This window comes from Olea europaea, chromosome 12 (assembly GCF_002742605.1).
Source record: "Olea europaea var. sylvestris chromosome 12, O_europaea_v1, whole genome shotgun sequence".
NCBI lineage: Eukaryota > Viridiplantae > Streptophyta > Magnoliopsida > Lamiales > Oleaceae > Olea > Olea europaea.
The window spans coordinates 767,442-783,750 of NC_036248.1; the positions used below are offsets into that span (position 1 = coordinate 767,442).

Below are 16,309 nucleotides of genomic sequence, written 5' to 3' on the forward strand. Positions count from 1 at the left end.
TTAATATCCTAGAAAACATGCAACTAAATTTTTAGCGAACTTGTCCAAATAATTAAATTAAACATAAGTGTCTATTGCAATAATATTAAATAGAAATAAAGTTACGTGCTAGGTTTTAGAGTTTTGTCCCATGAAATGAGGCACAACCACACCACCGAGCCGCCGACTTCGACACAACTCGTACTAACCTGTAAGGTAGGGAAAATGAATGAGTATAAAGAACACTCAGTAGGACATGATTAATGGTGCGATCCCAAATAAAATATTCAATCATGTATCAAAATAATCATACCTTCATATCATATCTTTAGATTCCGGTAAGAGCTCATATCATATCATATTTTTGATATCGGATGACCATTTCATATCATATCATAATCATATCATATCATATCATATCATATCATATCATATCATAACTTTCATGAGTATAACATTTATCAACATGAAGAAATAAATTAAACAGGACTAACTACTTGCACCTTGTAATCCTACCTTGATTGATGAAAAGAGTTTTCTTGAAAGAAAGACAGTAGATTCTTGTTCAAGACTTCTTCTTCTTCTTCTTTTTTTGTTCAAGAAAATATATCACAACTCTCTTATTCCTAACGTGAAACACTTATTATGGTAGACAAAGCTTCTCCACGTTTGTACCATCTATCATATTTATATGATATAATAAAGTCACACGTTTTTCCATGATTTACTTATTTTCCTTCTAGTTACACACCGGTCAACCAATTGATTTTAACTCAAACAACGAAATTACCAATATCAATCAAATATAGTTGATGGAGTGGGGGTACAAGATATGATTTTCGTGTATTTCCAAGATGTTGACAATACTACAATTTTTTTATATCATTCCTACCATAAAAGAGAGAAGATTTCTTTATTCTAGCTATATCCAATCTACACGGATCTATGCGTGATATATAAATTCCCAAAATCAATGTAATTAAATAATATTAAATTTATAATAATTGGCAATTCTTGTCACTCCCCCAAATCAAGGTAAATAAATTATTTTAAAAATGAAACTTCCTCATCTATCAACATCAAATCATGACCAATTGTGAAATAAATTTCTCTCTTCTTTTTCAACAATATAGCTCACGTGGGAATGGAAAGTCTTAAAATGAATAATTTATTATAAATTTAGACAATATCTTTTAGCCTCAAAATCATGGACATAACTTGTTCGAAATAATTATTTCTCGAGTCCAATGTACTTTATTTAATACAAGCTACATAACGAGCCCAACATCGATATATAAACTCTCGTTCTATCGATACTTAATTATTTAGCCCAAGTAAAATATGAATTTAAAAGCTATTCCATTTTAGCCCTCAAATTTTCAAAATATAAAATATAGTATACACTTTTATTCTAAAATTTTTGGGGTGTTACACAGACGGTGACAATTTGATGAATAATGATGCAAATTCGATGCGGCAGAGAAAATAAATACCGACAAACTTGGAGGCAAGTATTTTTCCCGTTCAACACCGTCGTCTACCGAAAAAGATATCCATAACGAAAACTCTATAAGAAATGGCAAAAATCCTTAAGGTACTAAATGCAGATAACACATCTTTGCGTACAAAGTTTGAAAATTCGAGGATGAAGTTGCAAGGTAAATATAGTAAGAATAAAGTAGAGCCTATTATTTACTTCTTCTACAAAAATAGCACCAACCCGCAAATATCAAAAACTTGTGATAGTATGCCGAAAAGGAATCGAAAGGAGCAGTAAATAAGCCCACCCTAAAGAGGCTTGTCAGTGAGGTGTATTCTAATGATAGGAGGTATAAACAGCACTATCGTCATGAAAGTTGGGGAGCGAAAAGCCTTATCAACACTTCATATAACACTCATCTATATGATAAATATGAAAATCGACTGCAAGATCATACGAACTGGATGATAAAGACGAGCACCTATCGTTCTCAAAAGAAATTAAGGAAATACCAATTTTGAATAATTTTACTTGTCCAGTAATAGAAAATACAATCTGATGTACCAACTATAGTTAGGCTCAATCAGGATTTGGCTAAAATTGAAACAATCATTCCTAAGGAAATTCGATGGAGAGGATGGGACAGGCATCAAGCATGAGATTGAATAATATAAGACAAGAGGAAGGAAAGTCTCTTAGGAGTTACTTCATACAATTTAGAGCTGAATTGATTACTTACGATATCATATACAGGTACGCCTTATGGAATGGTTTGTTAATGAAAACTCCCTACTGGGTAGATCTCCATAACCTAGTACATGATTAATTTATCAAACTCCCGACCTTCAGTGAGAGAAACAAATACTATAATCGAAGGCCCTTACATCAATGGAGAATGATGAACGCACAAAGAAACTTTGCCGAAGAAGCTAAGAAGCTCATACTAGAAAACTTTTGGATTTGAGGTAATCCTAAAATTGCATAGCTTTCAATTACGTTTAATGATGATGACGAACATGGAATCATATATACCCACTGTGATATATTAGTATTACGAGCCGTACTAGCTCGTAATGACCTTAACTGTATGTTTGTAGATAATGGTAATCTATAAATATTATGTTTGGAAGTGTTTTTTATCAGACGCAGGTAGATACCCTTGGGTACCCATGATCAAATGCTTGTATTGTTTCATTGGTGAGAATTCAGTGCCAATGAGAAAGATTATTTTGACAGTCGAGTTAGGCGAAGAGCCAACTATATTCCAGAGATATATGGGCTTTCTGATCATGGACAGTAGAGCTTATAACAGGATACTAGGGAAATCCGCCCTAAAGCAGTTGTAAGTAATAACATCCATTTATCATCCGTGCACGAAATTTAAAACTCCAAAAAGAATAGCCACCATCAAGGATAAAAAAGTGATTGGACGAGAATGCTATCTTAGCGCGTTGAGAAAAGTAGCCTTGAGGGCTCTGATGATTAATATAGTGATGGTAGAAAATAAGATTGTTATGCTCAAAAGTACTTGTTTAGAAAAGTAAGTATTCGATGTTGTAAATGGTAAGTTGAATAACTCACCAGTGATAAGAATTGGGGTGAACACGAGGAAAAGATCAAAAGTTTCCATTCATTGCAAAGTTTTGACAAAAGGTGAGCAACAAAGTCTTAACCAAAGATAAAGTTTATTTCGCTAAAAAAATGGAGATTTAGTTTCATCCTGCGAAGGTCAACTACAAAGGGCAAATCTATGGACACCCACAGAGAAATTTGATGTCATGACAGGAAATCATCTCAACTACTCATAATAGTAATCTTTTGTACCCTTCTATTGCAATGAATATTGAATAAATTTCATATTTGGTGAAATCGTATTGTTAACATACAAAATTGATTAAGTGCACTTGTATGAAGCATGATTAAATGATAATCGAGTTGAAATGTGAACTTCAATAAAAAAAAATACAAAATGGTAGACTAATAAATCTATCTGAAATACTAGCAAAAAATATCATTACAATAAGAAAATAAGACAAAAGAAAATTATTTATCCAAATTAACAGAGGTTGAAGATTTCAAAATGCTGAATCCTCAAAGGGTATAATCACTTTAGGTGAGAAGAGAAAGTAGGAGCATCAGCTGACTTAGCAGTAATAACAGCTTTACTGGGAAGAACAGCCTAGGAATTCGTGGGTTGGAAAGGTTCGATAGGAATGGACAATGTATCAAGAGCTTTAGAGGCCGATGGACGAACCTCGAGAGATAAGGTTGTCTCAACATCTTCGCTAGCCTCCAAAAAGTCCATTTTCCATTTAGGATGAAAGCTCCTAAACCTTGTCAACTCCTTCTTGCATTACTTCATCAACAAGCTTTATCTCGCAAGCACTTACTTTAGCAAGGGTAGACACCATAATGGCTAGCTTTGGCTCACTACTTTCCAGTTGATTGCTAGTAAAACCATTTCATCCCTCATATATTCAAGATCCTTGGTTGTAACATAATGCTCTGCCTTCACCAACAAAAGCTCTTCTCTAAGTGTTTTTAACATCGCGGGCTTGTACGAAGCATGATTAAATGACAATCGAGTTGAAATGCGAGCTTTAATAAAAAAAATACAAAATGGTAGATTAATAAATCTATCTGAAATACTAGCAAAAATAACATTACAATAAGAAAATAAGACAAAAGAAAATTATTTATCCAAATTAACCAGAGGTTGAAGATTTCCAAAAGCTGAATCCTTAAAGGGTATAATCACTTTAAATAAGAAGAGAAAGTAGGAGCATCAGCTGACTTAGCAGTAATAATAGCTTCGTTGAGAAGAACAGTCTTGGAATTCGTGGGTTGGAAAGGTTCGATAGGAATGGACGATGTAGCTATAGCCTTAGAGGTTGATGGAGGAACCTCAAGAGATAAGGTTGTCTCATCATCTTCGCTAGCCTCCAAAAAGTCCATTTTCCATTTAGGATGAAAGCTCCTAAACCTTGTCAACTCCTTCCTGCATTACTTCATCAACAAGCTTTGTCTCGCAAGCACTTACTTCAGCAAGGGTAGACTCCGTAAAAGCCAGCTTTGTCTCACTACTTTCCAATTGATTACTAGTACAACCATTTCATCCCTTGTATCTTCAAGATCCTTGGTGTTAACATAATGCTCTGCTTTCACCAATAGAAGCTCTTCCCTTAGTGATTTTAACATCGCGGGCAACCCTCTGAGTGTAGGCTGATGGTTCATCTTAGCCTGTTCTAAGTCCATAGAGACCCGCTGAACATCGGCTAATAGAGTAGCTTCCTTTGCTGCAAAGACATCAGTATCTTTGTTAAGTTTAACTCAGACTAATCCTTTTCAACTCCCTCCAACTTCCTCTGAAAGATAGTACATTTCTTCTTTAACAATTGTACTTCTCGTCCAATCTGTCAGCTCGCAAATCACAAACTTCATACTTTGCTTGCTAATCATGATGTAAGACAACAGCTCACATTAGATGAGCGTCGGTCATTTTTTCCCTTTGCATTGGCGTGAGCTCCTACGCTAATCTCTTCCAGGACTGGTTAAAATAATTGAAGACAAATCTCACAATCTGAAGAACAAAAAGAGAAAGCATAGATAGAACTCTTAAATCTAACTCTTCAATTAGGTAAGGGTTGAATAGAAATTTCGAATTTGGAGTAAATTTTCTAAGGAAATAAATAACTTCGGGACCTGTAATCTACTCAAACCCACTTATCATTTTCTTTTCTTTTGAAAGGATCCCTGACACGAGATGGTATGGAATAACAAGGGCAAAGACCCTTGAGCTGAGGTAGCAATAGGATACTTCGATCTCCCAAACCCCTTTGAGGACAAATGTCATTTGGTCGTACCCTTAAACACTCGTAAAGAGACATTTCTAGCCCCACAGACCATTTAGAAGCTAAATCTCTAGGCATGAAAGGTGCCAAAGTCCTCTAGCTTTTAGGTACCACAAAAGGGTTAACATTAAAATCAATCCACACTATGAAAATGGAGAAGTCAGAAACTATCCAAAAATAAATTTACCCATTGAAATTTGTATGCCAATATTGTAAAAGTTTAAGTTGGACAGACAGAGCAGTCTTTCTACTTCATGAGCCTTAGAACTTAAGCTTAGAATAGGTGCTACTAAAGCAAGAAGATCAATAGGAGCTCAACCATTTGTGACAAATGGCTACATCGAGCTCCCAATCGTAAGCAAGACAGATGAACTTATGCCATGGTGAACGATTTTTCTTAATAATCAAATATCGGAACTCCATGATTGATAGCAAAAAAAACTACAGCCTATTCCCAAGAATATGATCCAACCAAAGGGGACGATCTTTCATTTTAATTTAGTACCAATGCTGAACTCCCAATAGCAAACAGTCGTGTAACTTGTCTTCAAAATCTTTACTTAGTTGTCCATAATGAGAAGTGAAAGGAGGTAGCACGGAGGATTGGCCTGTAGAGAAAACAATTACAACGTCAAAGGCTCGAATGGGCCCTGATTAAGAAATAATTCTTCTACATTGAAAATACAACTTTCATTTAAGTGAGATGGCCAGTCAATTAGGAAAATTTTATAAGAATGATCAAAAAAGAATTCATTACATTTATAGAAAATTAGCTCAGAAAAGTAAGCAATAAAGTATATTACTTATCACTTATATTGCACGTAAAAAATAAGTTCAAAAATTTCATGATTGGAAATGAGTTGACCTTTTAAATTGGCATAAAATTTAGGAACATTATCCATAGAATGATAAGCTGACACGACATGTCAATAATTAATGGTAACCTCCTAATGTCAATGGGAAGAGTATGCAATCAAGTAATGGCCTTAAACAACAATGTGGCACCCCATGGAATCTCATGTGATTGAGTAAGAACTAAAAAAAATCAACGTGAAAGTCATACAACATAGTAGGCACGAGATCTAGCAAATCTAAAATGTTAGACATACTTTCTCAATTATATCAATGTTAAGTATATCGGCTGCAGATGTGGTCATGGTAGGGAGCACAATACATTGTTAACAACTCTCAACTTCTATGAATATTGAGAAAAAAATTGATGGAAGTGCCCATGAGAAATGCAAATGATAATATAATCATGAAAAAGATATCTCGATTAATTCATCAAAAAAGGGAAAATCGGGTGCCATAATGCAAAATATTTTCTTAAGACAATAAACAACTGCTATTTGTATAGCAAGATTAGGATGTCTTAATAGCTTATTTGAGACCAATACTGCGCTAAGTGTATTAATAGATGTGAGCATTAAAACATCAGGCAATTGATCCATTTGTGAAAGCAAATACTCAGCTTGTTCAAGTAATGATAGGAGCTCATTAAAAGACAACGAGGGACGAAGAAGCTTTCTTTTATTTGTTAACAAGTGGATTCCTAATATTTGGTATTCATGCCATAACATTTTTTTTTTCAAAATTGACATGTCAAAACACTAAAATAAAAGTAAATGTTCAAAACAATAAATTGTTACCTTATGAAACTCAAAAGAGTCAAACAATACCCCAATCACAATTTTCAAGTTGGCATGGCCACAATGACAATCTTCTGTGCAACTATCAATCAATAGAAATAAAAAACTGCAAATAATGTCAGCCAATTTTCAAGTTGGCATGGCTACAGTGACAATCTTCTATGCGACTATCAGTCAATAGGAAAAAAAACTACAAATAATGTCAGTCAATTCCTCTCTCTCTCTCTCTCTCTCTCTTCTCTTCTTTTCTTTTGTTTCTCTCTCTTTTTCTCTTTCTTTTTTTTAACAATTAAACGCTTAATACAAATATAATCATTTCACACATAAACTAAAAACAAATTTAGAAATGTGGAGGCGGTGGTTAGGCAAAATCAACTCCTTCAATGTTAGAAACCATTCTCCATAAAACCTTTCTCTTTTTGCTGCGCTTATAACTTTTTGTAGATCAGTGATAGATCAATTGGCGGTGGTGGCTGTTTGAAGAAAAAGGAATGCGGTGACTAAAAATGATGGTGGCATATTACGGAGACGGAAGTATGTGTAGTAGATTTTACCTCGCGATTGGTGAGGTGGTCAATGATGAGGATTTGTTGCAGCAAAGTTGAAGGTAGTAAAACTAGTGTTATAGGTTGTGTATGCTCTAGGGTTGTTTTTGGTAATTACCATGTGGTGCCGACAAGGTGACGATCGGCCACAATGATTTCAAGGATTGTCAGCAATGGGTAGATTGTAGGTTGGTGAGTTTGATTTTGTGGAATATATAATGGAATTAGGCCAATTTTTTGGGATGCCAACGATTTGAGGTGATGATGGAAACAAAAGACCTGTTAGTCTATAAGGGGTTGCTCTCTTACTCAACATCTCCCTCAATAAGCTAATTAGCGTCTCAAAAAGTGACTTATCCCATGGGAACAAATCCATTGTATTAATCTTTAACTAGTACGAACAAGAAATGTTTAACAACCTTTTTGTAACCTCCCAGATAGAGATATGAAGTATTGAAATACAATGTACCAAGCATAAAAACATCCTAATCTGGAATGTCACTCGTAGCAAAAAAAAAAAAAATGCTTCCCTTACATTTTCATGTGTCACGACCTTCAACATGCTGAAATATTTGTTTTCCAAATGTGGAGAAGTTTTATCCAACCTATTTGTATCAACATTGCTAAAAATATTTGAGCTCGGTCTCAGAGAGTGATAATCTTACAAATCTCCCTACTATATTAAACCACATTTCTTTTTCATTAGGCTGTTGAACCTGTCTCAACAGGAAATAATGTATCAACTATGATGTACAATAATTTTATCATATTCCAGAAAGTGGGCAAAGTATGTATTATGTAGTATAAGCTATTCAGCATTATTTAAGTTCATTTTAAATTTTGTCAGCACACCATTCGTGGAAGTAATTATAATTTTATCAAGAAACCAACTATCCTCTGATATAATGAATCTCCATACCTACATATTGATCACAAATAATATAATCGTTGGTCACAGATGGATTGCCAGATCACAAACAACAGTAACAAATATGTCATAAATCACCTTCTATAGTTCATAACTCATGCGACAAAATTACACAACAACAACAAAATCCTTTTCTATAGTTATCTCCATGCTTGCATATTGGTCACAAATAAAATAATCGTTGGTCACAGATAGATAGCTAGGCCACAAACAACAGCAACAAATATGTCACAAATTCCCTTTCATAGTTCATAACACAACACAAAATTACATAACAACAACAAAATTCCTTTCTACAGTTCGGCGTTTAAATTAAAATTACACAGTCTAAAATTGAATGCAAAATGTCATATATGAAAAATAAGCCATCCATACTTGTTACCCATCAATTTTAAGGTTCAGAAGTATGCTCGAAATGAAGAAAAATATGAACGAAATAAAACTTACCTTCTTTGCGGTTAAAGTTGTGACCGATCGTATGGGTTTGAACAGTTTAAAAGGAGAGTCTTTATGTATTTCATCTACTTTTCTTTTACCTCTTCTGTCTCCTCGCTTTCCACTTTCTTCACTTCCACTCTTCAATCAAGTCATTACTCTTTGTGTTTATCGTATGCCGCTTTCACTTAGAGGACTAGAAATTGATTGGTGTTTATATATTAGGAAGACAATAAGTGTCGATGGCTGCCATGAGTACAACTGAGAAGTATTGGCGATGAATAATGATGAGCGCTGAAAGGTCATCATATATGGATTCGGTGAAGAATAAATGAACGTGGGTAGAGGTTTTTGAATGAATGTGGGTAAAGGTTTTTGGAATATATGAAAGTTCAGTAGTTTTCCTTTTTGAAACACATAAATCATGGGATATAGTTATTAATTATTACTTAGATAATTAATAATAAAAGATATCTGATTTTTGAATAATGAAATATCCAATCTTATTTTAGAATATTGATCTATAAAAGTAGAGTGGGATGTAATTTTCGCTAATTATAGGTGGGTTGTGGTTTATATATTGGATGGAAATTGGGTTGCATTGTGTCATGGATTGGTCTGGGTTAATAGTTTTAGTATTGCTAATTTTGTGGATGTTATGCTATTATGGGTTTAATGAGATAGAGATCACGATCCTATAGGTAACAATAGTTGGCATGGCAAAGGAAAAGCAGTAGTATTTGTTGGCAATTGTGGAGAAAACTTGGTCGCGTGGACAAAAAAATTGTAAAACAATCAGTAAAGATTTCAATATATGGTGTTTAATCTGTTTTGAAGTTACAAATGTGATGCAATCAACGGGTGCTTGGTTGCATCGGCTATTGCGATAAGGTTTGGCTACTAGAAGGGAAAGCTTAATTGACAAAAAGGATCATCCGTCAATTGAAAAAAAAAACTTTGAAGCCCATGAGTGAAACATAAAAAATAATAATAAAAAGAAAAAAATTGAAAAAAAAAACTTTGAAGCTATAAGTGAACAAGAGCTGAAAGTTAAATGCCCACAATTTGTGATAATCTTGTTTACAGATGTTCCATAATGTAATGTTAAGTAGCAATTTGATAAGGGGGACCAAGTTTAGCTATGATACCAAAAGAAAATTAAAGAATTAAAAAATATTAAAAAAATACAAAAAAACTATGAAGTCCGTGAATGAATAGGAACAGTAATCAAAGGATTTAGTGATACATAGGATAAAGAAAACAGGAAAACCTCAAGAATTGTAAGTTAGGATCCTATAATCTGTGGTAGGCTTGTTTTTAGATATTTCATATGTAAATTTAACTAGCAATTTGATAAAGGTAACAAGTTTTAGCTCAAATACCAAATTTGATGTAAGACAGATTGAAATTTCAATAGAGAAGAGAGAGGAGAAGAGACAGCAAAAAATGGACAAGAACCGCAGAGAAGAAGGGAGAAACCCAGAAGAGAGAATCAGAAGCAAAAGAATCAAGTAAGAGAGAGAGAAAAAAAACTTGATCACCAAGCATATTCATTTCAATTCATCAATGTCTACTTCAATTACAATTGAAGACCATATAAATAATAAGACATAAACCTACCAGTGATGGGCTTGGGACAACCTAATAATGCGAGCCCAATAATTGAAAAGGTAAAATAGTCTAATAATAACAAAAGGATGTTTGCATCAATAGTATTATCCTTTTTTAGGTTTTGCCTTATTTCCCACTTTCACATGATAATAAATAGATTGGAATACCTCTGAAGAAAGCTTTTCCTTTAAACCAACGAGCTCCACAACTGGAATGACCTAATCATATGGGCCCACTCATTACGAATAAATTGGGTAGGAGCAATGTTAAAAGAAAAAAGAGTTTCTCGAAAAAAATGATGGAAAGTAACTTAAAATCCAATATCCATCGACTGTTTATGAATGGCTATACAATCATGAAGATGGTCCATGATTCGAAACTACCCAGGACATAATAACTCAATGTAATCAAGGACATTAAACTGACTTCTGTTTTCATCGAAGTCCCTCTCAGTAAGACTAGTAAAAATTTTCGAAGCTTCAAATGCCTCCATGTTACCCTCACTGAGATTGTTTGGTTCACTTGAAGGTTTTCATGCCTCATCACGTATCTCAGGCATAGGTCAACAACTACCCTCTGCCTAATAAATTATGGGTTAACTCAAGAACCATACAACACTTCTACGGAAGAAAATGAAACATTCGAAGGGTCATCCCTAAGTCAAGAACTCTCAGTCCCAGAATCATAAAACATGTTTTGGGACGACATTGTAAACAAAACTTTAAACGTTTATAGATAAAAATGTAGACACAGAAGCAAGATGAAGGCAAAACATGTACGTAAAGAAAGGTTTTTGAAAGACAGTTAAAGAAGGCTGGAGATGGAATCACAAAAAAACAAGTATGTAGCACCATAAATAAGAGCAACAAAGAAGCAATGAACAAACTCATGAAAAGAATGACGTATTTATAGGTTCGAAAAGAATTCCAAGCATTCGAATTATGTTAGTGATCATTACGGCCATTTAAGAATTTTCAAGCAATCTTAACCAGTTGAATACCAAGGAGTGCCCGAATAAAATTCAAAATAAACGAATGAGATTGCGTGTAGTCGACATGCTCATTAAATGTACCTATCACCATATGTAAAAAACTATTGTAATCATGGCATGTCCTCTCAACATAGTACAAATCAGCTACAACAAACAAAAAGGAATATGCTTAAGAATACTCATAATTGAAAGTTTGTTGCTCAATAATAAATAATTAAGTTCGAACTTTGGGAACTTAATGAAAAGTGAACTTCTAAGACTATTTTTTGAACAAAATATAAAATGGATATGCAAGCTCATAGCATTCCTAGGCAAAGTCTGACTAAATGCAAAGCTAAGTGAAAGCTTCAACCAAAAATGATGAAAAGGAAAAAAAGGACGAACCATCCCCTCTATGGAGGCAAAAAATCTTACTAAAACACATGTGGATAAATATGTAAAGTATGACTTCTAAGCCAACAAATAATATGTGAATGCATTAACATAATTAGTTATCAACCCACCACTAAGCGACCGCCACCTATTAATTTCCGGAATAACTTAATTTCCTCAATGCCTCCAAGAAAATCTATAAATACGAAGGCAAATATCTACCTCTCAAGTAACCATTTCCCCTCTTGTTCCTAATTCAACATCAAAATCAAAGAGTATAAGATGAGAAAATCCTAACTATCAACAATTTTATAGTCAACAACATATAATACATTTAATTCATTAGCTTACACTCACACTTACACGAACAATTATAAGGCACGTCCAACATTATGTAAACAAAAAAAAAAGGAAAAACATAGTGGCGAAATTGTTCTCTTGCCCACAATGAGCAGGTAAGACTACTTGCATGCTGATGTGACATAACAACTTTACTTACGATTCTTTCCAAATGTGAAAATCATAAGTAAGGTCTCCTCAAAATGGGCAAGATAAAACTTTCCATTATGGACAGGAGGACATGGGTGAGAGAAGTAGAGAGGTAAATATCTTCTAAGCCTACCCAAGACATTGATAAACTGACAAAAGGACTTCAACTTTTTAGTTTAGAAAGAGCTATTTATATCTGATAATATCACAAATTGTTAAGTAATTCATCCATTTATACTTATATTATTATGATATATTGATGCCTAAATACACTAGGTACCCTTATATTTTAATTTAGGTTGCAAATGGGTGGATATAGTAGAATTTGAGAGAAAAAGAGCAAAAAATGATCAAAATTGAAGCAAGTGAAAGTTCAGGGACCAAGTTATAAATAAATCAAAGATGAGAAGGGTGATGGAATGATGATCCAAGAAAGCTAAGGGTCAATTGGTTGCAATTGGAAGTCAAAAGAAGTGAAATATGATCATAACATTTACACAAATCGATATTCATCGGCATAAGGATGTTCCAGATATTTAGCCAAAGATGGATCCAATTCGAAGGGATCTATTTTCAGTGAAAAGAAGGGATCCATTTTTGACCTAGTAAATGACCTATTTTTGGGCGTAATCAATATCCATCAGTGAATTCTATTTCCTTTAGTGATTTTTCATCTCCCTGTGGAATCAACACTCCAAAGATGTACTACCACTATCGCGTTATTCTTTGGGTATAATCAAAATCCATCATTATTGTATATCTATCTCACTTTATATCAATCTCTATTAAAAAATTTTAAAAAAATTTATTTTTATTCGCATCACATTTTAATATCGTCCTTATCAAATTCATTCATTTTAACACTACTAGTAGTAAGCACGTGCATTGCACGTCTTATTTGAGGAATGAATAATATAGTAATAATTTTAAAGTAAGGCAATTGATAATGTTAAAAGGAAAAGCTAAATTGTTAAAAAATATACATATAAATAAAAGTTTTATGAAAATTATGTACATAAAGTGAAAATGTTGAATAAATTGAAATGCAAAGATTTGTTTATGCTAGACTTTGGTTGGACCCCTATTTTCAACTATTATGACGACAACGACCAATTTTGTGGTACATACAGATACGAAGAAAAATCAAATTAAAAGATGTACACATGATTAAGTTTAAAATGTTTACGTATAAGTAAACTAAAGGTACGAAAATAATTTTCAAATTAAAAAATTACTCATTTTGTTTATACCATAAACTTTTTTACCTAAAAAATAAAAATAAAAAATTATCTTATCTAAACATATTTAGAAATAAAAAATTACATATTAATCATGCTCGTCATATTAATCCATATCATTTATTTTAAATTAGAAACCAAAGTTACATCCAAAATAGATATCGAAGTGAAAAATCTTAAACAAATGTTTTCCTTTTCCTTTTAATGGGATTAATACAAATGGAGGAATAAAAATTCTTCATTTAAATTTACCGAGATAAAAATCCTTTTTATTTTCTTTATATATTTATATCTAATAAGTAACAGGATCACCATCATTTTTATGCTTATACAAAAATGAACACACAATATCCAGTCCCTCTATTTTGTTTTATTTTAATTATAATGTATTTGATTGATCCTTAATGGGCATTTAGAATATGATCCATTTATTGACTTTCTTGATTTAATTAACGTTGTCAAGGTTTAACAATGTTGTTGTCATGGGAGAATTCATCATTCACATTGTTTTTAAGTTTTTTAAAGTTAAAAAGTCACTGTAATTACATATTCAGCAAACACTAGTTTTAGATTACGACTAACATGGCAAGTGTAATTCAAAAAGTTAATACTTGTTCATAAAAAAAAATTATGTTCACGTGCATTTAACTATGTTAGAAATCTTAGAACGCATTAGCATATCAAAGAAGTTCCTTCCCTAATTGTAAGTTTATTATGATTTAGGCTGTTTTAATTAATTTTGAGTTTGACAAGGAAAAAGTATATCACCTTTCCAATAATTATCACAAGGAATTTTTTAATCCAATCACATAATGAGATGGCTTGTCTTGCGTAATGAGAATATTACATAACGTATGTCGTATTTACTACAATAGATACATCCATGAAAAACGAAAATTTCCTACCGTAAAAAGTCTATTTCAAGTGACGCAACCAATATCAGAAATTGCAGCTAGTAGGAAAGACACAGTCGAATCTTTAGCCATGATTCCAATTATTTTTAAACAAACCATGCTTGGGATACATAATGGACACCATAATGGTGTCCATAATGCCCAAGTGGTGCCACCCTATTGGAGGGGGCGCCTGACCCACCGGCACCCTCTCCAATAGGGGGGCGTCACTTGAGCATAATGGTGTCCGTTATGTTGAAGTAGCATAATCCTTTTTAAACCTCTTCTCTTATTTCCTTCAACTCAAAAAGGGCAGTTTTTAGACTGCAAATCATGTGTTGATCCCAAGACGAGGAAGGCTTATCTAAATCTCTAGAACAATATCTGCAAAAAACCAACCATTAGATTGGTCAATTCCATGCAATTCGTTCTAATTGTGAAATGAAAAACGGGTTATGAACTTACATTCAGAATCTGTCTTCACCCATTTATGTCCATCGCGACCTTTCTCAAACATTTCATCTTCTGTTTCAGCATTCAATGAATGTCTGTCGTCTATATATTTCTTCATTGATGATGCTCGAGAAGATTTTTGTGGATATATCTTGTTGGTGAGGATTGTTCTCATAAGCTGTTGAACATACAAAGTTCATAAACGATTTTATAACTGCACTTAAAAATGTGCAAAATAGGAACCAAACATTCCCCCTTACCGTCCAAATTCTTGATTCATAAAATGCATAATTACCTTCTCCATTCTTGATTCATGAAACGTGTCTCGTAGACCCGGATTTGGTACAAAACCACTTGTGCAGACGAACATTTTCTTGAGAAGGAAAGAAACTGATTTTCTCCCAATTGTCGTCTTCTTATTTTCACGAACATCTTTGTATCTTCCAAGGAATTTTCTAATAGTTCTTTCAATTTCTTCATCTTTATCATCTGAATTAGTGCCATATCTGTTAGAAATTGAAGGGCAGTTCAGGAATCTATCCAATGATAGATCAGAAATTTGTTCTTCAGCTTGTTTTTTAGACAAGAGCTCTGTCAATTCACTCTGTAGCTTCCCAAAATCTTCAGGTGTAAATTCCTCCAGCTCTGGATTTTGCACAGTTTGGCTCTCTTGTTTTCTTGTAAGATCCGTATTGCCAAAAGTTCCAATTGCCAGCAGCCCTTGAGACCAATCACTAAATTCTTCCTTGGGATCTTGCTTGTCTGTACAAACTTGAATGAGGAAAAAAGTATAATTTTAAATGCGAAAGTACTTATTTTGTACTATAAATAAGCTGGTCCCCCCTACTATATGCCAACTTCCCAGAGACAAACATGTACAATATCACTTGAAGACATTTTACCATTCGCTTCACGATTTGATTATAAACAAATCAACTCTCTTGAATCAAAAACCATGAAACGGAAAAAGAAGAAGAGAACACTTACATGTGTTTGGCTTTCTATTGCATTGTTGTCCATTTAACTTATTTTGCATCCAGGTGAATAACTGCAGCCCAACAAAACAAAACAACACTTGTAAGAATTAACCAGATATGCATAGTTAAAATATAACATAGCACATTTGTCACTGCATCTCACCTTCATTTTCAAAGACAAGAAGCCAATGAAATTTAAGTTTTGAAACCAATAAATAAAGATTAAAATTAAGCAGGTTTTTCTAGTGGTTCGAGTTCCCAAACACAGCCTTCAGCAAATCACAATCCTCTTCTGTAATGAATGAAGACATTATGGGCTTTTATATTGGGGTTTTATATAGAATGTAGTTTACATGTGTACTTTGCAGACATAGGAGAGGGATTTGCGGGGGAATTTGTGTGGCAAATGATAAAAGAC

At 33.4% G+C, this 16,309-nt stretch overlaps 1 protein-coding gene across 1 annotated transcript; it reads right to left on the reverse strand.

Annotated features, from left to right (window-relative positions):
- Positions 1–14,825: 14,825 nt before the first annotated feature.
- Positions 14,826–15,819, reverse strand: LOC111405031. Its single transcript, XM_023033723.1, has 4 exons — positions 15,738–15,819; positions 15,210–15,685; positions 14,927–15,092; positions 14,826–14,845 (listed from the first exon to the last, which is right to left on the reverse strand). The coding sequence occupies exons 1-4, from the start codon at positions 15,817–15,819 to the stop codon at positions 14,826–14,828; spliced, it is 744 nt and encodes a 247-aa protein (XP_022889491.1).
- Between the last annotated feature and the right edge of the window lie 490 nt (positions 15,820–16,309).

What these genes read in the sequence shown, in the direction of transcription:
- LOC111405031 (XM_023033723.1), bottom strand. Translation starts at nt 15,819, where the DNA reads ATGGTAAAATGTCTTCAAGTGATATTGTACATGTTTGTCTCTGGGAAG. An exon ending in GGGGGACCAGCTTATTTATA is followed by an intron (nt 15,686 to 15,737) that starts GTACAAAATAAG and finishes TCCTCATTCAAG; the next exon opens with TTTGTACAGACAAGCAAGAT. An exon ending in ATGAATCAAGAATGGAGAAG is followed by an intron (nt 15,093 to 15,209) that starts GTAATTATGCAT and finishes TATGTTCAACAG; the next exon opens with CTTATGAGAACAATCCTCAC.